Genomic DNA, 27,542 nt, shown 5'->3' on the forward strand with positions numbered 1-27,542 from the left:
ATAACATTATGACACCAAAATACTACCTTTTTGCAGTTTGTAAATTTATGTTTTTACTCATGTTACCCCTATTATGTTTTACAAGTACTGTTTTTAAAGGAAAGAACTAATTTTAGTGTTCTTAATAGCATCTTCCCCCTGCGTTTTTGTTAAGGCACCTTGCATTTTAATTTTGCACTGGGTCCTGCAAATTATGCAGCTGCTCCTGCCCCTTAGGTTGGTCTACGGTACAGGTAATGTAGGTGAAGGGGCTTTAAGAAGTTTTAAACAGACATTGTCGTATTCATATTTTGGAAGAGGTGTGGAAGATGAACACCCATTATGTCTCACCTTTTTTGGTGGACTGTAAGCTCTGAGAGGGCAGCGTTTGCCTCTAATCTTTGGATCTTTTGGATCTTCCATAGGGCCTAGCACAATGCCTGGCACATGATGGGCTGTAGAGTGCACTGGTTAGGCAGGGGGATCGGAAGCCAGGCTTCTTGGCATTGAGTCTTGGTCTGCCACTTACTAACAAATTACCTAACCTCTCTTCCCTTCACTATCCATATCTGTAAAATACAGGCTTCTATTTCACAGAGTTTTTAGGAAGATTAAATAAATACATGTGAAGTATTTAGAATAGTATCTGATATTTAGTATTCATTCAAGTGTTAACTATTATCATTTTAAGTAAATATTTATTGCAAGGATTTTAAAACTTCTGTAAGCAAAAGAGAACGTAGGTGCAGTTTTAGAAGCATTGAAGAAATAGAGGATCCTGGCATGTATGCCAAGATTGTATCAACTTTTGTGACTAAAATAATAATTTATTATTTCAGCCCCTGAGAGGATTCAACCCTACACAATTACCTTTCTCCCACCTTATGGAGAGGATTGCCTAATGGAGGCTTATATAGAACTAAATAGGAGTACTTTTTTGGCTAAAATAATAGAAAACTCAATTCAAAAAACCCACAACGAAATACCACTTCATGTCTGTTAGGATGGCTATTATTGGAAAATTGGCAAATTACAAGTGTTGGTAAGGACGCGGAGAAATTGGAATCCTTATGCCCTGCTGGTGGGAATATGAAATGGTGTAGTTGGTAAGGAAAACGTTATGGTAGTTCCCCCCAAAATTAAAAAGAATTACCATCTGATCCAGCAATTGCATTCCTGGGTATACACTGAAAAAAAATTGAAAGCAGGGACATGGACAGATATTTGTACACCCATATTCATAGCAGCATTATTTACAATAGGCAAAAGGGAGAAGCAACCCAAGTGTCTGTGGACAGATGAATGGATGAACAAAATGTGATATATACATGCAATCAAATATTATTCAGCCTTAAAAAGGAAGGATATTCTGACACATGCTCAACTCAGAAGAACCCTGAAGCCGTTATGCCAAGTTAAATAAGCCAGTCATGAATACTATATTATTCTGCTCATATGAAATTCTTAAAGTAGTCAAATTTATAGGAACAGAAAGTAGAATGGTGGTTGTCAGGTGGAGTGGGATGGGGATTTATTGTTTAATAGGTAGAGTTTCAGTTTTGCAGGATGAAGAAAGTTCTGGGGATGGCTGGGCGTGGTGGCTCACACCTGTAATCCCAACACTTCAGGAGGCCAAGGTGAGCGGATCATCTGAGGTCAGGAGTTTGAAACTAGCCTGGGCAACATGGCAAAACCCTGTCTCTACTGAAAAAAAAAAAAAAAAAAAAAAATTTAGCTGGGCATGGTGGTGGGCGCCTGTAATCACAGCTACTCAGGAGGCTAAGGCAGGAGAAGGGCTTGAACCCAGGAGGCTGACCTTGCAGTGCTGAGATCTCGCCACTGCACTCCAGCCTGGGTGACTGAGCAAGACTCAGTCTCAAAAAAAAAAAAAAAAAAAAAAAAAGTTCTGGAGATGGATGGCCGCGATGGTTACAAAGCAATGTGAATGTATTTAATGCTAATAAGCCGTGTACTTAAAAATTGTTAAAATGGTAAATTTTGGCCGGGCATGGTGTCTCAAGCCTGTAATCCCAGCACTTTGGGAGGCTGAGACGGGCGGATCACAAGGTCAGGAGATCGAGACCATCCTGGCTAACCCGGTGAAACCCCGTCTCTACTAAAAAATACAAAAAACTACCCGGGCGAGGTGGCGGGCGCCTGTAGTCCCAGCTACTCGGGAGGCTGAGGCAGGAGAATGGCAAAGGGCCTGAGATTTGTTCCCATTGGAAAGCCGTCACGTGCTCATCCCTGAACCAATGACTGTTGCAGGGGGAATGGAATGAATGATATCAGTTGTCTTAAGTCAACTCCAGAGCCTGAAGTTAGAGATGGGGAAGCTTCCTTCCTAGGCACACGGGCTGTCTGCAGGAGGGGTGAGTATCTGTTAGGAAGGAGGAAAAAGATAGATACACAGCCCCCAGGGGTGATGAGGGATGGTGAACCCCTGAGCCCAGGCAATGGGCACGGAGGAAGAGAATGGTTTTAAGAGATAGTAAGAAGGCAGAATTTTCGTAATTGTTCAGATGTGCTGGGGAGGGATATCATGGAGTCCCAGATGACCACCAAACCTCTGACTTGGCGTTCACAGGATGGTGGTGCTCTTGTCTAAAGGAGACAGCGCTTGAGAAGGAGCAGGTTTGAGGAAGATGAGCTCCATTTTTTTGTTTGTTTGTTTTGGACAGTTGGCAGAGCTAGCTGAGGTTTTATTTTGGGGGAAAAAAAGCAACAATTGAATTGTTTTGTAGCTGGAAGCATGAGCAGGGGGGGTGCCTCAGGCAGTAAACTCCCTCAGCAGGTGGGCTGAGGGCTAGGGCTGACCCTCAGGTGGGTCTCCTGTTCCTGTGCTCCAATGCACAGTGGCTTCCCCCACAGGCCCTGGGGCAGCTGCAGCAGGGGCAGGCTGGTAGGGGCTGCCGTGGCCATTCACTTGGGCAGGACATCTGAGGACTCGGACACCAGCTTCCCATGTCGTGTTTCCACCTTCTTCACAACCACGGCCCTGGAGGAGCTGGCACGGCTGAAGGAGCTGGAGCCTCCACCAAAGCCAAAGCTGAAGTCCAGGCTGTAGCTGAGGCCAGGGCTTGTGAGGTGCCCATAGGCCGAGCTCAGCCCATCTGAGAAGCCACTGGTGGTCTTCAGATGGATACTCATGTTCTGCATCCCAGACCCCAGCCAGCTCTCCTTGCCCTCCAGAAGCTTCCTGTAGGTGGCGATCTTGATGTCCAGGGCCAGCTTGATGTTCTTCAGCTCCTGGTGCTCCATGGCACAGCTGCCGTACCATGTCCCGCTTGGCCCACTACAGGGCGCCTCTAGCTCAACAGCTTTGTGTTGGCATCCTTAACAGCCAGCTCCCCACACTGCTCAGCATCTGTGATGGTGGCCTCCAGGGAAGCCCTCTGGCCTTTGAGGCCCTCAGTCTCAGCCTGGAGCTGGCTGATGTTCCTGTTAATCTCAGGGAGCTCCATCTTTGCATAATGCAGGTCATTCCCGTGCTTCCCAGCCAGCATCTGCAGCTCCTCATACTTGATCTGGTGCATGCCCTCAGCCTCAGCCCAGCTGTGGTTGGTGATCTCCTTGTACTGTGCCTTGACCTCAGGGATGATGCTGTCCATGTCCAGGGAGTGGCTGTTGTCCATGGACAGCACCACAGAAGTGTCCGAGATCTGGGACTGCAGCTCCCGGATCTCCTCTTCATACAGCTGCCTGAGGAAGTCGATCTCATCAATCAGCCCTTCCAGGTGAGACTCCAGCTCTACCTTGTTCATGTTAGCTTCAGCCACATCCTTCTCGATGAGGACAAATTCATTCTCCATCTCAGTACTCTTATTGATCTCATCCTCATACTTGTTCTTGAAGTCCTCCACCAGCTCCTGCATGTTGCCAAGCTTCAGCTTCTCCTGGCCCAGAGTGTCCAGCTGCCACCGAAAGTTGTTGATGTGGCTCTCGAACATACTGTCCATGTTGCTCTGAGCTGTCTTCTGCTGCTGCAGGAGGTTCCACTTGGCCTCCAGCATCTTGTTCTGCTGCTCCAGGGACCGCACCTTCTCGATGAAGGAGGCAAACTTGTTGTAGAGGGTCTTGATCTGCTCCTTCTCCTGGGTGTGCACAGCCTGGATGTTGGGGTTCACCTCCAAGGGGACTCAGCAGGTTCTGGCTAACCATGATGGCTGTGATGACCCCCATACCACTGGCCCCACCAAAGCGTCCACCCAGACCCGTGGAGGTGCCCAGGCCACCCTGGAAGCTGCTGCTGCTGCCTACTCAGGAGAAGCTCCAGGAGCTGATACGGGCACTGGGCCCGCTCATGTAGGAGTGGCTGCTTAAGGCCTAGGGGCCAGAGGTGGACACCTTGTAGGACTTCTGGGTCACTCTGATAGACATGGTGGAGGCAGGAGTGGAGGCAGGTGGCCTGAACCAGGCAGAGATTCGAGAAGGAGCAGAGAAGCTGCTTCTAGGTCGTGAGCTTCCTTTTGAACATGATGAATTGGAGGGATCTAGGGGAGATCAAGGTGGTATCTAGTAGGCAACTGGATACATGGGATTGAACCAAGGGGATAAATCCAGGCTGGAGATTGATGTTATGGAATCAAGGGAATGAGCAAACCATCCAGGGAGAGGATGTAGAAAGAGGATTCCTAGATGGTGGAGAAGGCATTTCCTGAGAGGTAGGAGGAAAACCAGAAGTTTGCCTGCCACAATGACAACCAAGGGTAGGGAGAGTTTCCACCAGGGAGAAGCAGTCCACATTTCAGAGGCTGCTGGGGGGCACTGAATGGTGTCCCGTGAGTGCAGAGTGGCACCTACTTATGTGTAGTTCAGGGGTACACACAGCCGGCCACTACCAGGCTTTCTTCCGCCTCCTCAGAGGCCCACACCAGTGAGACTGGGCTGGCTGGGCTGCCTCTCCGCACCCTTGAGACCTGGTTCATGGTCTCTCAGCCTGTGGAAAGGAGACAGGGAGAGGAAGAGGGAGCTTTAGCCTCAGTCCAGGAACGGTGTCTGAGGCCTTTCTGAGAAGTTTGTGGGGACCTCAGCTGGCCAATAGAGGGCAGCCTACAGCCAGAGTAGAGCCAACCAAGTCCCTCCTGACACCAAAAACACTGACATTTGGACACAGTTTTCCCCTGGAGCCTTCCCCCTATGGAAATTCCCAGTTGTAAGCCATATTGACTTTAATCTCAAGTGTCAGAAAGGTTGCCCAGGAGTCTCGGAGCCAACAGCTGAAAGCATGTTTGTAAGGATGTCAGGGCAAACAAAATAGGATACAGAACATTTTTTGAGATCTGTGCCAGTGGTGGACTTTTCTGGAAAACATGACAAAAGCTGACCCTCTTAGGCAAAAAGGCGCTGAGTCTTATCAGTATTAATTTGTGTCCTTACTGAAAGATCAAGTTAGGGAAAGGTAAAGGGGAAGAACAGCACATGTGTGATTTCTTCACCAGGCACAAGGGCACTGTAGGAGGCTCCCCCCAGAGTTTAATGGACAGCTTTATGTATTTATATGCTTTGACTGGAGCTAAAGAGGTCTGTGCCACACAATGGGCAGTTTCTAGTTGGATTTTAAAAGAAATAACTTTGATCATTTCAAAAGCAATGAAGCCTGATGCAGCGGAGAGAAAAGAAGGCAGTAATTTATGGCTACCATTAAGGACACAAAGACAAAGGCAGAGAGAACGTTTCACTAACTGCAGATTTACAAATGTGTAAAAACCACCCTTATGACCAGAAATAGCTGAGTGTCTCTCTCAGCACCAAACAAAAGGGAGTGGGAGGGAGGTGCAGACAGAAAGAGGGATGCAACCTGCCTGTCTTCACTGAAAAGGTCAAAAGAAAAACAACTACAGAAAAGTTGTTTTCTCAGATAGCTCCATCAAGCAGCTGCACTAGCCACAGCCCAAAGAGGCGGGCTTAGCCTGGGCCCCGTGGGCGTGTTCAGGGGCCGGGGTGGCAAACGATGGGTGCTGAGGGTGCAGAGGCTGGGAGCCCTGGGCTGTGGATAGGCCCCAAGAAGACACAAGTGTTTTTGTGTATGAGCTAGGTGGGGATTTTTTGGTGACATCTATTTTTTTTCTGATCTCCAAAGGAATGGTGTGTGTGTGCGCGCGCACGTGCATATATACATATGTGTATGTATATATTCACAGGAGAAAATTGAATAAATACGAAGAAGCTCAGTGAAGAACATTACTATCCCTGAGTGTGATGTTTAGTTGCCTCTCGAAATTGTTACTATATTTGTTCCTGGAGTGATATTGAGTGTACTGGGCTCCAGCCTTCCGTGGCGTGGGTGATATGAGAAGACCCTGTGTGTACCTGTTCCCTTGCAAGGACTGTCTTGCATGGAGGGCCAGGTGTCAGGCACTGCCTGTATTTGCAACTGGCCAGACCTGATGTTTATGAGTTCAGGTGATCATAAATGCCACCTGTACTCTGGACAAAGTCGGAGCTGTCTGTTGTCCCTGGTGGCTCACCTTTGATCTCTAGCCCCCTTCCCCTTAGGCTGCCCTGAGAGATACATAAGTAGCTTGCAGGGATTCTAGGCCCAGCGTGACCCACAGTAGGACAAGTGGACCAGTGCCCTCGGGGCTGTGGAATGGAGGATCCGAGAGGGCCTGGGGTTTGGGCAGTGTGGAGAAGGGTGCAGAGGGTGTGCTGGGGTGGGCAGAGAAGCCAGGGTCACCTTCTCCATTCAAAGAACTGTTTTCCCGAATTGGAAGTCACCCCCACTCCCTTCCACTCCCACCTCCCACATGGAAAGCCCCAAGATAGCTTTGGGGTTTGGGGACTGTACTGAACACTTTCTGGGCGCCCTCCGCCCGAATATTTCAATCTAGAAAGGTTGTTTGTCCTCACAAGAAGGCCTGGGTCGAGCTGTAGGACACTGGAACAGGCGGGGCACTGAGGGCTCCGAGCGCTGGAGCGGAGCGGGGCTGCGGGGGGCAGCGGTCTGGGGGCCTGGGCTGCGCGGGGCGCGGGGCACGGTGCTGCCGACCCTGCCTGGCTGACAGCAGCGCTCGGGCCACTGGGGCCGCGCCCCCTCCGCCCGGGGCCGGGGAGGGGTCGGGAGGAGGCCGGGCGGGGCGGCACTGCCCCCGCCTGCGCCTCCCGCCCCGGCCCTGGAAGGACCGTGTGAAAATGAGGCCGGGGCTCGGGGGGCGGGCGGGGCCGGGCCGGGGGTGGCGGCGGCAGCGGGCTGGGCGCCCGCACACACCTCCCCGCGCCGCCGCCGCCGCCACCACCGCCCGCACTCCGCCGCCTCTGCCCGCAGCCGCTGAGCCATCCATGGGGGTCGCGGGCTGTAACCGTCCCGGGGTGGCCCGGGCGGTGTTGCTGCTGCTGCTGCCACCACTGCTGCTGGCGGGGGCCGTCCCGCCGGGCGGGCGCCGTGCCGCTGGGCCGCCGGAGGGTGAGTGTCCGGCCGCGGGGGGCGCACCTGGCACAGTGGGCAGGGCCGGGTAGGGTGTCTAGGTCCCCGGCGGGGCCAGAGCCGGGCGTGCGGGGCCCGAGGCTGGCGGCTGCAGCTCCGCGGGGGCCTCCGCTCCCCCGGGGACCTCACCCGCCGGCCTGGCCAAGGCGCCACGACCGCTGGGGCCCTGAGTCCTGCGGCCCGGCCTCGGATCCGGAGCTGCTGACAGTTCCCGCCCGGTCCGGACGCCTCCAGAGCGCCTGCTAGTCAGACCGTCACCGGCGAGTAGGCAGGAGGGTGCTGACCCGGGCCTCGGGGTCCCGCGCCTCAGTGTAGGCGGGGAAACTGAGGGCCGGGCCGGGCACATCCGCGAGGCCGTGGCAGCTTTGCCCTTTCTTTCTTTGGGGGCCAGGAAGTTCTGCTGCTGGCTTCGGGGTGGGCTCCAGAGACTTTTCTATCAGCGGAACAGCGCCTGTTCTCATCTGGGAATTACCCTGAAGCAGCAACAAGCCTAGGTTTTCAGCAGAGAACTCTGGTTTCCAGAGAGGACTCTTGACGTGCTGTGCTAACTGGACTTGCAATACTTTCAAAATGCTTTTGTTTTTAATTAACATCCTGGAGTAGTGTCAACCCAGGAAACACTTCCGCCAAGGCGGGTTTCCAGGTTGAGACGATGGGCAGGGGTGGGAGTGCGGGGGGCCGGCCGTGGGGACACCATCCCCGCTTCGCAGAATCTGAGAGCCTGGGATGAAATCTGCTCCATTCGCAGAATCTGAGAGCCTGGGATGAAATCTGCTCCATTCGCAGAATCTGAGAGCCTGGGATGAAATCTGCTCCAATCCCGGGGCAGGCTTCCCCCAGATACTCCAAACCAGCGGGGTGCAATCTTTTGGCTTCCCTGGGCCACAATGGAAGAAGAAGAATTCTCTTGGGCCACACATAAAATATACTAACACAAACGATAGCTGATGAGCAAAACAAACAAACAAAAACTCATAATGTTTTAAGAAAGTTTACGAATTTGCGTTGGGCGGCGTTCAAAGCTGTCCTGGGCTGCATGTAGCCCACAGGCTGTGTTGGACAAGCTTGCTCTAAGCCCTGAGAAAGCTGACAGACACCTGCTTGGCTTTCAGAGTTTTTCTGTCCGTTTGGTCCTTTCCTCCTTTAGCAGACATGTATGTACTGTTGCCTACTCACGTGCCAGGTACTGCACTGGCTTGGCATAAGGGGCACAGATGCAGTCTGTTGTCAAGACATTGTCTAGTGGAGAGGAAGGAAAACATTAACCCTGCCTGATGTGTACCATGCAAAGCCATACATATACTAGCACTGGTGAGGGCACCTACACTGGGGGTCATGGCAGGCTTCCTGGAGGAGGTGGATTTGAGTTAAGTCCTGAAGGCCAGTAGGTGATGGTGGGGGTAATTTCACATAGAGGGTACAGGCTGTTCCTGGAAACAGCGGCCCAGAAACAGTGTGGTTTATCCCAGGGATCCCAAGCAGTTGTAGCTTGTGAGGAGTGAAGTGGGGTGGGCTGGTGGGGATGATGCCAGACAGGACCGAGGCCAGATCACACATGGCCTGGGAGCCTGTACCAGGTGTCAGCTGTGCTCTTTTGCAGATGTGGATGAGTGTGCCCAAGGGCTAGATGACTGCCATGCCAACGCCCTGTGTCAGAACACACCCACCTCCTACAAGTGCTCCTGCAAGCCTGGCTACCAAGGGGAAGGCAGGGAGTGTGAGGGTAAGTGCCTTGGGGACCATGTGGGGGGACTGCAGGGAAGCTCCTACCTCCTTAGCTCTTGCAGTGGCCACTTAACATTGGTAAAAGTGCTGCCCCTCCTCTCCCTTTCCCCCAGCCCCTGAATCACATCACCTGCTCTCTGAAATGCTTTTCAGATCTTGGACTGGAAACATTAGGTCTTCCCCAGAGTTGCTCACACAGTTTTATCTGGCTCTGAAATGTCCTTTTGTCTAGCTTCTGGAAAAGAAAAGAGATGTGTTAGTATCTTTGGGTCCCACTCGGTTTTGGGGCAGAAAGTAAACAGCTATGCTGATCAGGAGAGCCATACCTGCCAGAGTAGGGCTGATCCTGCACCTCCCTGGGGCAGTTTGTAACTTTGCTCTGAAGTCTGAGTGCTAGAGTCTTGCCCTTCCCTTCCAGCTCAGGAGGCTCCATCCTGTCTATGGCTTTGGCCACAATGTTTGGCATTGCGACAGGCCAAGCTTCAGAGTACACCAAGGGCCTTCCTTGTTTGGAGTTACAGGTTCACTCTGGAGAGATGTGTACAGAGGGACATTTTAGCCCATAGAGCTGCAGGTCTGAGAACCTGTAGTTTGGACTCTGCCATTTTATATTCTGGACTAGAATCATGAACTGTGAAGTTCAGAGCTGGCCAGAGAGTAGACACTCGAGGCTGTCCCTGGAGATGGAAATCATGACACATTGGAGCTGACTGGGCTGTTCACGTAGCTCTGGGCCAATCCTATTACTCATTTTACAGATGGGGACATTGAGGGCCAGAGGACTTGTGTCCATGATCACACTATTCGCCTGCAAGTGAAAGAAAGTCAGGTCTTCACTCCCAGCTCTGTCTCCAGCCCCACGTTTCTCATATTTACTCAGCCTGCTGCTGTCCCTCTTTGGATGGGTGAGAAATCCCACTGTCTATAGTCATCCCGTGCAGGAAGAAGTTAGATGAGGAGCACTGAACTTATCTCTGAATATCCCTCCTTGCTCCTGGACTCAACCTTGACAAGTATGTTGGTGGCCCCTTCCTCTTCGAGAGGTTTTAAACTCTTTAGAACTTGGGCTTAACTCCCACAGGAATTGATCTTTTGAATACTTGCAGGATCTAAAGCTACATAATGAGTAAGAAAGTTCCCTTCTAGTCTCTTTCCACTTTGAAAAACATTAACTTCTTTAGATGAGGAGGAAAACTTTTTTGAGACAGAGCTTTGCTCTTGTCGCCCAGGCTGGAGTGCAATGGTGCGATCTCGGCTCACTGAAGCCTCCTTATCCCCAGCCAGGAGTGCGAGACCAAGCAATTCTCCTGCCTCAGCCTCCCAAGTAGCTGGGATTACAGGTGCCTGCCACCACGTCCAGCTAATTTTTGTATTTTTAGGAGAGATGGGGTTTCACCATGTTGGCCAGGCTGGTCTCAAACTCCTGACCTCAGGTAACCCACTGGCCTCGGCCTCCCAAAGTGCTGGGATTACAGGCATGAGCCACAAGAGGAGGAAAACTTTTAATGAGTGTCTATTCTAGTGCCATTTAATGGCCTAGTGTTCAGACCCTGATGTTTCAAACCAATCTGTTTCATACTGTGGCCTCTGAGTAATAAAGATTCTAAATATTGGAACAGTGTGTAATGCCCAGCGGTACCTGGTATGTGGTAGACACTCAATAAACATTCTTATTTTTGAATAAGTGATTGTGTAAGATGGGCTCAGTCACTAGCACCTTGACACAAAGTCTTTTCCAACAAATAGACAAACCCGCAAATGAAATATCTAGATATAGAATATACAGATGACCAAATAGGTAAGTGTCTGTCAGATGCTTTTGCAGTGTTGTAGCAATGATCCGATCCTCCCTACCCACTCATCTCCTTGTCTTAGCATAGCTGAGACAAGAGATGGGATTTTTAAAATGAACTTTGTTACAAAGGAAGGGAAGACCAAAAGAAAATATAGATAGCAAATATGAATAACAGGTGGGATTATGACAGGCAAGTTTGGATCTGGTGACATCCCTTAGGAAATCATTCAGGGAGCTCCCCTTTGCACATGAGGAGTGAGGCTCCCGCTGTTCCCATCAGAGAAGGTGTGCTCCTGGTCAGGTGCATAGCAAGTGGGATTGGGGATCCATCCATGAAGTAGCGCTCTCTCTCTCTCTCTCTCTTTCTGTTTCTTCCCCATCCCCCGCCCCATTTCATGGGAGGCCAAAAGGCTGTCTCTCCCCAAAACATTTATCTGCTGATTCCTCCATACCACACACTCTTGGTATTAAATATTCTATTTGCTGTACTGTAATTCACCCATGTTGGTACCCTGCTTTGGAAAAAAATATTCACTTCTTCACTATGTGGATAACTCACGTCCTCCAGTTGCTGTGTGCTCTCAGGTGGCACAAAACCATGCCACTAACTTTATTTAGATAAAGTACACTTTTAGTAAATGATGTTAAATGACAATTGGCAAGAGTTTCCTTACTCTTGGCTTTTGAGTTGGATATATTTCAAATGAAATTGAATTGCTAACAGTTTATAGTTGATTGTTAAAAGTCTATTATTTAGTTTAAAATAACTAACGATTGGCATTGTGCCATATATATATGTTTATTTATTTTTAAATATGTGATTGTTATAAAAAGTCAAATAATATAAAATGTGTAAAATAAAAAATTAAAGAGCCTCCCATCCATTTATCCACAGATAGTCATTGTTAACAGTGAGCATACATCCTTTGTATGTCATTTTGAACCCAAACCCTAGAAGAATTTGATCTTTTGAATATTTGTGGTATTTACAATACTAGTAAGTAAGGATGTCCCTCTTTTTTTTTTTTTTTTTTTTTTTGAGATGGAGTCTTGCTCTGTCACCCAGGCTGGAGTGCAGTGGTGCAATCTTGGCTCACCACACTACAACCTCCACCTCCCGGGTTCAAGCAATTCCCTGCCTCAACCTCCCTAGTAGCTGGAATTACAGGCATGCACCACCATGCCCGGCTAATTCTTGTATTTATTAGAGATGGGGTTTCACCATGTTGGCCAGGCTGATCTCAAACTCCTGACCTCAGATAATCCACCTACCTCGGTCTCCCAGGTGGGATTACAGGCGTGAGCCACCGCGCCTGGCCAGGGTGTCCCTCTTAGTTTGGATTTCTTGGTATAGGAGTACAGAAATGGAAATTTTCTCCCAAGAAGGAAAAGGAGAGGAAATGAGAATTGTAAGGATTCAAAGATGTAGATATACAAAGATGTAACTCCTTTATCCATTTCTTGGCCTATTAATTTGTAAGCCTCTTGGGACCAACCTATGGTATTATTTGGGTTGTGATTATTGCCAGCTTCACTACTCATATTTAAGTTTAGGGATGAGAACCAGGTTTACTCAGAGTAGCTAGAATTTTATCCTCCATAAAGTTTTCTTCTGCCAAAATGTTGGAGAAATGTGTGAGCCCTGAATAAGTGGGTTTAAAAATAATGTGATTCAGACGTTGCTTTAGATGATCTTTTATTCTAAATGATCTTTGCTTATTTGCTTATTTATTATATGGTTCTTACTTCTCAGTTTGAGGAATTGAATTGGCTCATGCTTGTAATCCTAGCACTTTGGGCAGCTGAGGCAGGAGGATACCTTGAACTCAAGAGTTTAAGACCAGCCTGGGCAACATAGTGAGACCTTCTCTCTACTAAAAGTCAAAATAATTAGCTGAGTGTAGTGGTGCGTGCCTGTAGTACCAGCTACTCCAGAGGCTGAGGTGGGAGGATCACTTGAGCCCAGGAAGTGGAGGTTGCGGTGAGCTGTGATTGCTCCACTGCACTCTACCTGGGCAACAGAGCAAGACACTCTGCCTTAAAAAAAGAAAAAAAAGAAGAAAGAGATTGAATCAAGTTTAACAGGGATGAATCTAAAGTTGGCCTTTGTACAAGATACTGTATTTTTCTTTTCTTTTTTAATTTTTTAATTTTTGAGACAGAGTCTCTCTTTGTCACCCAGGCTGGAGTACAGTGGCGTGATCTTGGCTCACTGCAACCTCCGCCTCCCAGGTTCAAGCGATTCTCCTGCCTTAGCCTCCTGAGTAGCTGGGACTACAGGCGCCCGCCACCACGCCCGGCTAATTTTTTGTATTTTTAGTAAAGACGGGTTTCACTGTGTTTAGCCACGATGGTCTCTATCTCCTGACTTCATGATCCGCCTGCCTTGGCCTCCCAAAGTTCTGGGATTACAGGCATGAACCAGCGCACCCAGCCTGTATTTTTATTTTTTAAAGACTTTTTATTTGGAAATAATTTTAGATTTCAGAAAAGTTGCAAAAATAGTGCAGAGTTCATATGTGTATATATAGGCCCTTCATTCATCTTACCCTAATGTTGGCAACTTACATAACTATAGTACAATTATCAAAACCAGGAAATCACCACTTGCATAATGCTATTAAGTAAACTACAAACTTTATTCAAATTTCACCATTTTCCCCTACCATTCTTTTTCTGTTTCAGAATCCAAGTAAAGTCCCACATTAGATTTAGCAGTTGTGTCTCTTTTCTCCTCCAGTCCGTGACAGTTCCTCAGTCTTTCCTGACATTGACATTTTTGATGAATACTGCTCACTTCATTTGTGCTATGTCATTATAAGAATTGACATGAGACCAGGTGCAGTGGCTCATGCTTGTAATCCAAACACTTTGAGATGCCAAGTGGGGAGGCTTACATGAGGCTAGGAGTGTGAGACAAGCCTGGGCAACATAGTGAGATGCCTGTCTCTAAAAAAAAAAAAATTGCTGGTGTAGTGGTGTGTGCCTGTAGTCCCTGCTACTCAGGAGGCTGAGGCAGGTGGATCACTTGAACCCAGGAGTTTGCAGTGAGCTATGATGGAACCACTGCACTCCAGCCTGGGCGACAAAATGAGACACTGTCTCAAAAAACAATAATTGATATTAGAGAATGTCTTGTATTTTTTCATGATAAAACTGAGGTGATGAATTTTTGCCCTGGCTGCTGCAGAGGTGCTGTTGTGTCCTTTTCAGCGTAGCACATCATGGGCACATGACATCAACATGCCCCATTCCTGATGATGTTAATCTTGATTGCCTGAGCAAGATGGTATTTACTGGGTTTCTCTGCTGCAAAATTACTTTTTTTTTTTTTTTTTTTTTTTGTTTTTTGCCCTTTGCAATAGATACATTTCTTAGGGGAGATACTTTGAGGCCAATATCCTGTTTCTCCTCAAGTCTTCATCTACTGATGTTAGCATCCAACTGTGGATTTTGCCTGCAATGTGTGTCTCCTGGTAATTTTGCATTTCTTGAATTCCTTAAACATCTATTAATTGAAATTATTCTGTAAGGAAGATCTCTCCCTCTTCCCCACTTATTTATTAATTTATACCACTATGTACTCATGCATATTTACTTTATTCCATCTATATTTATTTTTGGCTCAAATTGTTTGCTTTAGCCATTGGAAGCTCCCCCCCACATTGTCAACTGTGTCATTTTGACATCCCTTTTTTGAGGACTTCCTAACTTTCTGGTACAACAATATGCTCATCTTACAGCTTCTCCTGCCTAGGCCTGGAATCAACCACTTCTCCAAGAAACTCTGATTCCTTTTACTGGGAAGTGGTCTATAGAAGCCAAGATCTGGATGCTTGGTGTTGTCATTGCTACTGGGGTGTCATCATTCCTAGCTGGGAAATACATGTATGCATACTCACCCACACATATACATATATCTATATTTATTCCTTTTATTTATTCATCTGTATACATATTAAAAACAATTAGTTACACTGATACTTTGGATTCCAAACCAATACCACAAGATTCATTCTATTCTGTCTTCGCTTATTTGTAACTTTCTCCAACAGTGAGAAATCTGGCGCTCATTATCTGTAATGTGTTTACCTTTTTGTTCAGTCCTAATACACAGGTAAAGTATTCACAGAATTACGAGTCCATAACCCTGTGAGTAAAGCAGATTTGCTAACTAGAGTACAATATTTACTAGAATCTATAGCATGCAGCTATTTTTGTTTTTAGCCTTAAAGCATCCAAGCAAGGTGTTGTTTTTCACAGTGTTATTTAGGGCAATACTTTTCTTCCCTGTCCCCTTCAGTATGGTTATGCTATTAGTTTATAATACATTAGGTTCATTTGTTTCTTTTTGTATTCCATTTTTATTCACTTCCATCCCCTCCTTCCATGCATTTCCCTTATTCCTTAAACATCTATTAATTGTATGTATACAATTAATTGTATACGTATTAATCTATGTGTATGTATGTATATGTTACTTGTGTGTATTAATTGTATACATATAATCTATGTGTATGTATACGTTACTTGTATGTATTGTATGTATTAATAAACATACAATTAATACATACAAGTAACGTATACATACATACACATAGATTATATGTACGTATGTATGTATGCATGCATATATGTAAAACATCACCATGGTTCCAAGAGTCAAAAATATACCAAAAGGTATACTCAGAGAAGTGTCGCTCCCTTCTTATTCCTGTTCCCCTCCTCATTCTTTCCACCCTTTCCCCGTGCCCTGTGGGTCACCAACCTCTGTAGTTTCTGGTTTTTCCTTTCTATATTTATTTTGCACTGTAAGCAGATAAATGTATGCTTTCTTTTTAACAACTTTACTGAGGTGTAATTAACATACTATAATATTCACCAATTTTAATTGTACAAGTCAGTGATTTTTAGTAAATCAGCTGAATTGTGCAACCATCACCATAATACAAATATTTTCCTCATCTCAGTAGTACTCCTCATGTTCTTGTACAGCGAATCCTCATTCCCAGTCCCAACCTCAAGCAACCAGTAATCTACTCTCCGTATCTGTATATTTGCCTTTTCTGGACATTTCATGTAAGTGGAATCATACAATATGCTATCTTTTGTGTTGGATTCTTTCACTTAGCAAAATGCTTTTGAGGTTTGTCCATGTGGTAGCTTATATCAGCATTTCATTCATTTTTATCATTGAATGGTATTCTATTGAATGAATATACCTTTTTTTTTTTTTGGCCCATTTATCAGTTAATAGGCATTTTGGTTTTTTCTACTCTGGGGCTATTATAAATAATACTGCTGTGAATACTTGCATGAAAGCCTTTGTATAGACATATATTTTCATTTCTTCTGGGTATATACCTAAGAGTGGGATTGCTGGGTATTTGTGTTTAACTTTTTAAGAAACTGCCAAAGAGATAATTTCTTGGATATCACACCAAAGCCGCATACAACAAAAGATAAAGTAGACAAATCAGACTTCATGAAAATTTTAAAGTTTTGTACATCAAAAGACAATATCAACAGAATATAAAGGCAACTCACAGAATAGGTGAAAATATTTGCAAATCATATATCTTATAAGGGATTAATATCCAGAATATGTAGAGAATTCTTAATGTTCAACACTAAAAATCAAATACCCAATTAAGAAATGGGCAAAATATTTGAACAGACATTTCAGCTAAGATGATATGCAAATAGACAACAAGCCCATGAAAAGATGTTCAACATCTCTAATGATTAGGGAAATGCAAATCAAAACTACAAATGGGAGATACTATTCATATCCATTAGGATGGTTACTATCAAAAAAATAGAAAATAATAAATGTTGGTGAGGATGTGGAAAAATTGGAAGCTTTGTGCACTATTGGTGGGAATGTAAAATGGTGTAGCCACTGTGGAAAACAGTGTGGAAGTTCCTAAAAAAATTAAAAATAAAATTACCATAGGACCCAGCAATTCCCCTTCTGGGTATATACCCAAGAGTGGAAAGCAGGGTCTTGAGGAGATGTTTGTATGCCCATGCTCGTAGCATTATTTACAGTGACCAAGAGGTGGAAGCAACCCAAGTGTCCATTGACAGATGAGCAGATAAGCAAAATGTGTTATGTACAAAATAATGGCTTTGGTTTTTATGTTTTGAGATGGGATCTTGCTATGTTGCTCAGGCTAGTCTCAAACTCCTGGGCTCAAGTGATCCTCTCATGTCAGCCTCCCAAGTGGCTGAGATTACAGACGTGATGTAATGGAATATTGGCCTTAAAAAAGGAAATCCTGTCACATGCTACAACATGGTGGAATCTTGAGAACATTATGCTAAGTGAAACAAGCCAGTCACAAAAAGACAAATACTGTTTGATTCTACATATATGAGATACTTAGAGTAGTCAAAATCATAGAGTCAGAAAGTAGAATGGTGGTTGTTGGGGCCTGAGGAGAGAGAGGGAAGAGGAAATGAGGAGTTATTGTTAAATGGGCATAGAGTTTCAATTCAGATAAAAAGAGTTAGGGAGATGAATGGTGGTGATGATTTCACAACATTATGATTGTTTTAATTATATCCAACTGTACATTTACAGAAAGAAAAGAAAAGATACTGCCAAACTGTTGTCCAAAGTGGCTATGCCATTTTACATACCCATCAACATCCTGTCAACAATGTATGTGTTCCCATTTCTCCACATCCTTGTCAACATTTGTTATTGTCTGTCTTTTTAATTATTACCATTCTAGTGAGTGTGAAATGGTATCTCATTGTGGTTTTAATTTGCATTTCCCTAATAACTAATGATGTTGAGCATTTTTTCATGTGCTTATTGGCCATTTGCATATCATCATAGCTGAGATGTCTATTTGAATATTTTGCCCATTTTAAAATTAGGCTGTTTATCTTCTTATTGAGTTGTAAGTGTTCTTTTTCAGTTCTTCATAAGGTATGTGATTTGCAAATATTTTCTACCAATCTGTGGCTTGTCTTCATTTTCTTAACGATACCTTTTGAAAAGCAAAAGTTCTTAATTTTGATAAACTCCAGTTTATTAATTTAAAAAATTGTGATTGTGTGTTTGGTATTATATCAAAGAAATTTTAACCTCATCCAATGTCCTAAAGATTTTTCTCTTTTTCTCCTTTTTTTTTTTTTTTGAGATAGGGTCTTGCTCTGTCACCCAGGCTGGAGGACAGTGGTGCGATCTTGGCTCACTGCAGTCTCAATGTCCTGGGCTCAGGCAGTCCTCCTGCCTCAGCCTCCCAAGCAGCTGGGACTACAGGCATGCACCACCACACCCAGCTAATTTTGTTTATTTTTTGTAGCGATGGGGGTCTCACTATGTTGCCCAGGCCAGCAACTCCTGGGCTCAACTGATCCTCCTGGCTTAGGCTCCCAAAGTGCACCCAAACATCATGCCCAGCCATCCCAATATCTTAAAGAGTTTTCTCACATATTTTTTCTGAAAAGCTTTATATTGTTAATGCTTACATTTGGATCCCTGATCCATTTTGAGTTGATTTTTGTGTATGGGATAAGATAAGGGTCTAAAATCATCTTTTTGAATATGGATATCCAATTAGCCCAGTGCCATTTGTTGAAAAGGCAAGCATTTATCCCAATGGATTACCTTAGTACTTTTGTTTAGAATCAAGTGGCCATAAGTAGTAGGATTTATTTGTGGACTCTCAGTTCTGTTCCATTGATCTATACATCTGTCTTTATGCCTGTACCATGCTGTCTTGATAACTGTAGGTTTATAGTAAGTTAAAGTCCCCCAAATTTGTTTGCCTTTTTCAAAATTGTTTTTGCTCTTCTAAGTCTTCTGTATTTCCATATAAATTTTACGGTAAGCTTGTCAAGTTCTGCAAAAAGTATCCTGAAATTGTGTGTGTTTTATACCTTCTTATTTCTTACATGAAGATAACATATTACAGATACTCTTTTAATTTTTATTTTTTTCATTTAATAGTATATCCTAGAAATTACTCCAAATCAGTTCCTAGAGATCTTCCTCATTCTCTCTCTTTTTTTTTTTTAATAGCTGCATGGTAGTCCATGGAGTAGAGGTACCATAATTTATTAAACTATTCTTCTATGTGTGGAAACTTAGTTTGTTTCCAGTATTTTGTCATTAGAAATAACACTGCAGTGAATAACCTTGTGCATATTTGTTTTCCTATTGTTAGAGATGTATTTTCAGGTAGATTTCTGGAAGTGGAATGGCTGGTTAAAAGGTAAGTGCATATGTTTTCACATCAAATAAATAGCACCTGTCTGGTTTACTTCTGTTTTATTCCTCAGACATCGATGAATGTGGAAATGAGCTCAATGGAGGCTGTGTCCATGACTGTTTGAATATTCCAGGCAATTATCGTTGCACTTGTTTTGATGGCTTCATGTTGGCTCATGATGGTCATAATTGTCTTGGTAAGGAAGGCATTTGGAAATGGCAATTCTCCTTCGCTCTCCCACCCCTTGCTTTCCCTTGGTGAAGACCTCCTCATGAAGACAAAAACGGGCTCAGAGCCTTGTGTTTTCTGCTTCCTTGGAAGTCAGACTCCGTGATAGAAAATGAGGTAAAATGTTTTAGTTTTATGTGATCATTCATAACATAAATCTTCTGTTAGTCCAAAGAGATGGGTGACATTGTCATTACTATTTATTGACTTTCTAGCATTGACTTGTCACCTTTTAAGATCTTTGGTCTTGTGTTGAGAGTCCTGACTTATAACCATTTTTTTTCAATGTTGTAAGTGTTTCTATTTTAGAATTTGGAAAAACTCCTTGTCCTGAAGACTCCAAATGTGTGCTGGGGTTACAGCCAGCTAGACCCCCTTTTTTTCTTGAAAAAGAGAGAAACTAAAACAGAAATCTTCCATGAACATCTTCCTAGTATTCCACAAAACAGAAACATCTGTTGGAGTTTTAGTCCCTGAGTTAGAGACTACAAAGAGTGTTGTTTACATTCATTCCTTATGCCAGGAATAAAACAGAACTTAGAAGCAACTAGCAACTGCATGGGGTTGAGTGTTGGATAGTCTTAGAGGCTGCAGCACTCCTGGCAGGTAGGTATTTGTGGTTTGCTTTTTAAGGCTGGTATTAGTTGTACAGGAGAACATCACGGGAAAATATGGCATCAGCGTCCTTTGACACTCACGACCCTTCGTATGGATAACCTGCTGAGGTCTACTTGGCCAACTAAGGAGCAGTGGAGCCAGGCCCTGGCTCTGTGGGGACAGCGATTTGGACACCCCCTTATAGTGTGGTAGGAATGGCCCTTTGATTAAATGCTTTGAGATATGCATAAAAGGAACTAGAAAAAGTCCAGGCAGAACTTGTGTGTTGCATGTTGGGGCTCTGGAGTGGAGGAGAGGTTATTTCCATTTGGGACTTAACCCTCATATGACCTTTATCCCATGTCAGTGTCACCTGGAGCTCCATCCTGATGGACTCTGTTATTTCCTGTCTGTGCCCTGTGTGAGAGATCAGGCTTTGGGTGACACATCACGTGACTTTCCAAGCCTGCAGCTGTCAGTAAGACTTGATTGCAGGCGAGGGAACCAGTAACCTTCTAGGCAGTGAGTACCACAAAAAGGCATATTTGAAAGACAATCATAAGAGCAGGAATCAATATTAATTAAAAACTCAGACAAATGAAATCACTTTCAGTGTGTGATTTGTTGGGAGGCATACCACATGGGTTGCTTTTTTTTTTTTCCCCCATTTTTGGGGGGAAATTTCCCTTTGATTTGTCAACAAGGGTATTTGGAGGATGCATATCTGATGGCAGACTTCGTCATTACTGTGGTGCCGTAATCCACAGCCCGGGGTCGGGGAGAAGGATGAGGTTCCTAAGAGCAAGAAACATCCAGGGGCTAGGAATCTGGGCCAGGGCTGGTGGGCGGCTCTGAGTATCGGCCTGCTTGGAAACCCTGAAGGCAGAGTTTTTTCTTGCCTTTGCCAATAACACCGATATTATTAACACAGAGTATCTCCATTTCCCCTCTGTGGGATCTCTTTGTGGACTCAGTAGCAAGGATCTGCCTTGTGGAGAGACCTTGAGCATCTACTGAGTATTTCTGAAGGGGGTAAGGACTCTTTAAAAGGAAGGAACAAGAAAGTGAAGTACATTTAGAAGAGTAGGACCAGCACACATAGACACTTCCCCACCATTCAGACTTGAAAGGGCTGAAAGTGGCAAGAAAGAAGCTCAGAGCCCTAATGTCTCCTGAGTTCTCTGGGATGACCCCTTCAATCTCCTCAGCCTCCTAACCACACATTAGCCACAAATATATTAGCTAGAAGACACAAGGTACAAACACCACTTAGCTTTGGCACTAAACACAGAGCACTTCAAGATCCTGAATGCCTGCAAGTCTGAAAAACGAAAGGCAGCTCTTCTATACAGCTCACCCCATCTGCATTCAGTTTATATTTTTGGAGTATCTGGGATCTCATCATAGCTATTTGGCTTTGTAGCAGTGGTTCTCAACCCTGGCCGCACACTGGAATCACCTGAGAAGCTTAAAAACCACCATCACCTAGACTTCATCCAAGACTGGCTCTGTCAGTATCTCTGGAGGTGGCATCCAGGCATCAGGGTTCTGACACATAGCCAGGGTTGGGAACCACTGTTTTATGGTCTGGAGAAGCTCACCAGCTTAGTGATAGATATCTGCGTACATGGACACACACTTTTGTATTTATCCAACCAGAGAGCATCGGCCAGCTAAATGACACACTTCTGATTGCTTTGGAGAAAAGAAATTGGGGGTTAAACGTGGGATGGGGGTGTGGCAGCTCAGAGGGGAGCACACCTTTACTCGCAGCCAATCCAGGAGTTGGTGTTCAGGGAGACTGACCTCTCCTACTCACCTTGAGTCTTGCTGTGGAACACCTAAGCCAGGTGTATTCCAGCACAGCTCATCCTCTGGAATGTGCTTCCTTCACCCTTTGGCATAGACAAGGGCAAGTTTGTTAGGCTTCAAGCGATGGCTTGAGTCCCATCAGTTTAGTCAGACATCTGCTCAGTAGTGTGGGAGGACAGATGACTATAAGATCTGAAGCTTGAAACCAGATAACAGATATTTAAATGTGAGGTGTTATTATTATTATTATTATTATTATGGATACACACAGGAGCTAGTGATTGGCACATGAGAAATTAGACTGGAGAAAATAAATTGCTTTTATATCAGCCTTTGAGCCTTTATTGTCTGAAACTTTTCTGGAAGTTTCTCTTCTTTGACTCGGGTGATGCTATCCTCTCCTGCTTGTTTGTTCATGCATTGAATAGTTAATGAGCACCTGCTGTCTTCCAGGGCTGTGCTAATTGAAATAAAAATCTCTGTCCTCAAGGAGTTTGCAGTCTAGTAGAGGTAGATGAGTAAAGGATTTTGAGGCTGCAAGTCAGTAAGTGTATCAATATAGCTGTGCACAGGGTATCACAGGCAGAGTGGGAGGAAGGCCCCCTAAGGCCACCCTGACAGTGTGGCAGAAGTCTTCCTCCCTCCCGACCTCTCTGCTGGCTCCTTCTCTAGAGGCTCTTGGGACTCCTGCCATCTCCTCTGCCTCCTCCCTGTGCTAGCTGTGGCTGTTGCAGATGCATGTGTGAAGCTGGACTCCCACACTGCCCATTCTTCCCCTCCCTCTGTCCTGCTCTCAGCCGCCGCCTTGTATTTCTCAAAGTGAAAGGCCAGACTCTCTCCCCTACTCTAGTGGTTGCCAGCTGCTTCCCAAATTAAGTAGGCACTTCTTTGCCTGGTGTTCAGGATCCCGCAGTGTGACCACAGTCTGTCCTCCCAGCTGTATCTCCTGTAACCTCCCTCCATGTGCCCTATGCTCTAGCCAAATGGGCTGACCTACTGGTATCTGAATGTTCTCCATGCCTCCCAGCCTTTGTGCTACTGCTCACGCTGTCTTCCACCTATAATCGCTTCTCTCCTGATTTATAATTGGACAGTTCTAAGGGCCCATCTTTTATTAGCTTATCCTTGATTCATCCTGATACCCCACGACCAGATGTGATTTCTTTCCTTTGCACCAGCTTTTACCTTATATCAGAATCATTTGTATACTTGTCTCTTGCTGAAGTGCATGCTCCTAGAGAGAAGGATTTTTTTTTTTTTTTTTTTTTTTTAGATGGAGTTTCACTCTGAGGCCCATGCTGGAGTGCAATGGCATGATCTCGGTTCACTGCAACCTCCACCTGCCGGGTTCAAGTGATTCTCCTGCCTCAGCCTCCCAAATAGCTGGGATTACAGGCATGTGCTACCATGCCCAGCTAATTTTTGTGTTTTTAACAGAGACGGGGTCTCACCATGTTGGCCAGGCTGGTCTTGAATTCCTGACCTCAGGTGATCCACCTGCTTCAGCCTCCCAAAGTGCTGGGATTATAGGCGTGAGCCACCACACCTGGCTGAGGGAAGGAGTTTTATCTTCCTTATCTATATTTTGCTGTCTCCTCTAGCACCATGCTTTGGAAGGAGAAGGTGTTCAACAAATATTTACTGAGCTAATTGATCTTGTGTCCATGTGGTGGTCCTGGCCAAGTGAGCCCCAGACCCATAAGGACTGGGTAATTGTCTGTGGACCTCACTGGCTTTGATTCAGAAAGCTTCTGTGGTGCAGGGACATGAAGAGGGACCTCATCTTTGCTTAGCAGGGCCCCTGAGCTGCTGGGTGAGGTGGGGCATTTGAAACAGTCACCAAAGCAGAGGCTAATCCCTCTCTCCCTCCAGATGTGGATGAATGCCTGGAGAACAATGGCGGCTGCCAGCACACCTGTGTCAACGTCATGGGGAGCTATGAGTGCTGCTGCAAGGAGGGGTTTTTCCTGAGTGACAATCAACACACCTGCATTCACCGTTCAGAAGGTACCTCTGCCCCACTGTGGATGGGGACGGAGTCACATCTGAGACCCCCTCCCTTGGCGCACACGCACACACACGGACTCTAGGGGGGAAGCACAGGGTATAGAAAGTCTGGAGGCCTGAGTCTAGATGCCACTGCCGGCTAACCGTGGGCAAGTTATTCGAACTTCAACTTCCTCACCTGGCAAAATAGGTGCACTGGACTGGGTGAGCACTGAGGTCCTTTCAAACTCTCACATTCTCTGATTCTAATCTTTACATAGAATACATTGCAAACATGACTAGATGTCTCAGGAGCAATATAGAGGATGATCTGCCAAGTTTTTCAAAAAGGTGCTGAAAACCGCAGCACCGGTATGATCCTGCTCCCTGCTCTGGGTGGGTAGAGGGGAGGCTGGATCCTTCCCATTCACACTTTCAATGAAGTGCCCTGCTTCCAGCCCCAAGCTAGATCTGGCCCTTCCATGGTTTGCATTTTTGAGCTCCGAGGGGCAGAAGGGCTCCTTCCCTGGACTCTCCGTGCTGTGGTTTCCTTCACCTATGTCACCATTTACCATTCCTCTGTAAATTTGCCAGAAACTCTTCTCTTCTCATGTCCTTCTTTTCATTCTCTTTGCTTTGAGTTTATACCTTTTTTCATTCTTCTGTTACTTAGTTGATTCTTGAGAGGAAGATGCATTAAGTACATGTGGCCAATCAGTTATTTTTAACTGAATGTCATCATTTTAACTCTTCCCTGCTCTTTCTTAAGTTGAAGAGTCACATTTTGGTGGCTGTGTTTCTCTTGGAGTTGCATCTGCCTATTTTTAGGGGAAGAGCCCTAAATACTAGCCTATTAACCCCTTTGGCCATGTGCTGCTTATTCTTTCCCATTACTTAAGAATGAGGTCATTTTAAGTTCTTCTACTGCTTAATCACAAATTTGTAGATTGTTTTAATCCTGGTCTTGGTAACTTTTCAAGGGTTTCTTTATGGAAGATGATTTTTGTCTCATTTTCCAAGGATGGTGGCTCACACCTTATACCTAACTGGAATACCTGTTTGGGTACTAAGAAAAATCGTCAGAGGAATCCCCAGGGGCCAATGGATTTGATGGTTATCATCACCCGGAGTCTGCTCATTCTCAGTGTTTGGAGCAGGGAAGTCACACGCACTGGCTTTGATCAGGCAGATTTCTTATCTTGTACCAGGTGTGGCCCTTGATAAAGTAGCAGTTGGGTTTCATTTTCCTGCCAGGTTCTCTGGGGTCATTGGTGTGCCCTGCATTCTTGTCCGATGCAGGCCAAATTCGAGGTGGGAATGAATTAGGAGGCCAGTGGCACAGAGTGATCCAAATCTCAGGGCATCTCTCCTTTTGATTGCTCCCAGCTGCTTCCTGGCAAGTCACTTTGGCTTCTTCTGCAGGTGGCTGGGGAGGGATGTGGGACCTGCAGGTTAAAGCCATTGCTTGCGCCCTCGCAGTCTGGGTCCCACCCAGTTACAAAGCAGCTGGTAGCGATTAAGATCACCCCTTATCCTTGCACTTCCAGGGCCCTAGCTCAGTCCTGCAAACCCCTGGACTATTAGAGATACAGGCTCCTCATAACATAAGCAAATACAAATGCAGTTCCTTTCTGCAAACTGTGTTTTCTAAATTTTCTACAATTCAGACATTCTTGGATCCCCTGAAGAGTATTTAAAGTGAACATTTTTGCCTGGAACTAAAACCAAAATCCAAGAATTTGAGTTGTGGTCTGGAAGTGTTCTCTATGATTTTCTGTTGTGTTTCAACCTGACTGCTTGGCAAATTCATGGGAGTGTCAGCCAACGGATTATAGCAATTGGTAACGGAGAACCTTTGCATCCTAGCATTTTGATTCTTCAAATAGAACAGCCTGTAAAAAGTTTTCTTCTAGGATTTTCTCTTTGATGTGCACATTAAACTATGAAACTATAGGCTTAAAAACCCACAGCGGATACCTTAAAAGTGATTGAAAGAAGGCAACACAGGAAGCTAGTATTTTCTATTGCTGTTGTTTTTAATAATTATTTACAAAATGTTCTTTAATATAGGGCATCGTAATCATTGACTCTGAGGGAAAGCTCAAGATATTGATTTTTTTTTTTTTTATCCTTAGAGACTCCAAAGCTGTGATAAAGAGACTGTGTGTTTTCACCCATATAATGAGGGTAGGCTGGAGAGAAACACATCACCCCCGGCCTGCCTTTGTTCCTATTCATGGCTGCTCAGGCTCTCAGAATGAGAACTCCTCTTTTGTTTTGTGTGTTCTGAGAATATTTAGATGGTGTACTGATGCCTTTTCAGGGCGATGGGGAAGGTGTCAGGGTGGCAAAGTGGAGGCTGTGCTTTCGGCAGAGCCTGTTACCCGTTTTAGGTCACGCTTTCCTCCCAGTTCACACGGCATATTTTTATTGGGTTTCCAGAAATAATCTTCAGTGGGGCCCTGATCTTGGGGTGCACCAGAATGGGGGATTTCCAATGTTTCTGAGCTGTTTCCCTTATGGTGAACAAACCGTCCTGGACGTGACAACCAGGCCAGTTTTGGAAAGAGCTAGGGCCATTTGCTGGGCTGCCTAGTTTGGAACAAATTAATGTGCTCTCCCCAGCAGTGGTCTTGCTTTAAGTCAGGGTGCTATGAAAGGCTTTGAGGTCACCTCTTGAAAAGCCATCAGCAATTCCAGAGCCATTTAAGTCTCTATTACCTCTTGGTAACTTCAGGTGTAGCTTGATGTGGTGGAACATCAGGTGGCAGCTTCTCTGTGTATCACAATGGCATCTGGCACACAGGCGTTCTTATGAAATATTTCTTGTGTAGGTGAATTACTCTGAGGCAGTAAAGGTCACTTTGTAAAGGTCTTAACGGTCTTGTAAACAGAGTGGAAAAGCAGCAGCAGCTGGCCTGTTTGGGGGTGTACTTTCCAGGTGTTCCTGCCCCCATTTCTTGGGCACTGTTATATTTACACCTGAGCACTGGTTATTTCCCATGCTTTGCTGACCCAAGGACAAACACAACGCTTTCTGGGCCTTCTCAGAAAGACAGGACACTGCTTCTAGAGGCAGCTGTCACCTCCCACGCCATCTCAGTTCTGGGGAGCAAATCACATCTTCGGAAATTACCAGTCAGAGCAAGAGAAAGTTTTCCACCAATCCAGTGCAAGTCTCTTTCTGTGTTAATTGACAGCCACCCTTGGCATGGATGAATGAATCCCAGCAACCAGCAGACTCAGTGCTGGAGTGCAGACAGCTCATAACTGTCAGGCAAAAGAGCAAGAGGATTTTAAGAGAGACTCTTGAAAGTATGGGATATATTAACTCTTGCACTGCCTTTTGGAATGGGAATGGCATCTGTTTGTATTAAAACAATTGTTCCAGTTAAGCACAGTTTGACAGCTCTGGCATGGGAGCTGGAGAGAGAACTTTGACTTCATTAGAACCTGTTGGCTAAGGTTTTAGGGGCATAATATAGAAGAGTGTTGGATTCTAGAGAAGTGAAAGCAACCTTTTTGTACTCGTGTTGAAACCAGTGCCTTTCTAGCATTAGAGTGTCTCGTCAGTAGAGAGCCAATGACAACCAAGTCCCTACTCTCAGAGATGTTTTAGAGTTACATTGCACAAATGCAAAGAAGCAACATAGGAATAGGTAATTAATAATGCAGTATAAACTGAGCAGATGTCTTGAAAATACTGTAGGGTATGAAAAGAATTCCTTCAGGATGCTGGCAGGCAGCAGGATCTCAAAGAATTGGT

At 45.3% G+C, this 27,542-nt stretch overlaps 1 protein-coding gene and 1 pseudogene across 6 annotated transcripts in view; one reads left to right on the top strand and one right to left on the bottom strand.

Moving 5' to 3' along the window:
- Positions 1-2,901: 2,901 nt before the first annotated feature.
- LOC105488752 (keratin, type II cytoskeletal 8 pseudogene) lies at positions 2,902-4,433 on the bottom strand (annotated as a pseudogene).
- Positions 4,434-7,184: 2,751 nt separating this feature from the next.
- The window catches only part of LOC105488748 (signal peptide, CUB domain and EGF like domain containing 2), a 72,247-nt gene continuing 51,889 nt past the window's right edge, over positions 7,185-27,542 (top strand). For 3 of the 6 annotated variants that reach the window (XM_024795018.2, XM_024795020.2, XM_024795019.2), the window contains exons 1-5: positions 7,232-7,384; positions 9,006-9,128; positions 14,291-14,401; positions 19,224-19,349; positions 23,663-23,797. In XM_024795018.2, the coding sequence (XP_024650786.1) occupies positions 7,261-7,384; positions 9,006-9,128; positions 14,291-14,401; positions 19,224-19,349; positions 23,663-23,797 (619 nt within the window). In that variant the 5' untranslated portion in view covers positions 7,232-7,260. Of the gene's footprint in view, positions 7,385-9,005; positions 9,129-14,290; positions 14,402-19,223; positions 19,350-23,662; positions 23,798-27,542 lie in introns of all 6 variants that reach the window. The other 3 variants (XM_011753138.3, XM_011753139.3, XM_011753141.3) reach the window with 3 other exon arrangements.

Source organism: Macaca nemestrina, chromosome 12 (assembly GCF_043159975.1).
Source record: "Macaca nemestrina isolate mMacNem1 chromosome 12, mMacNem.hap1, whole genome shotgun sequence".
Lineage (NCBI taxonomy): Eukaryota > Metazoa > Chordata > Mammalia > Primates > Cercopithecidae > Macaca > Macaca nemestrina.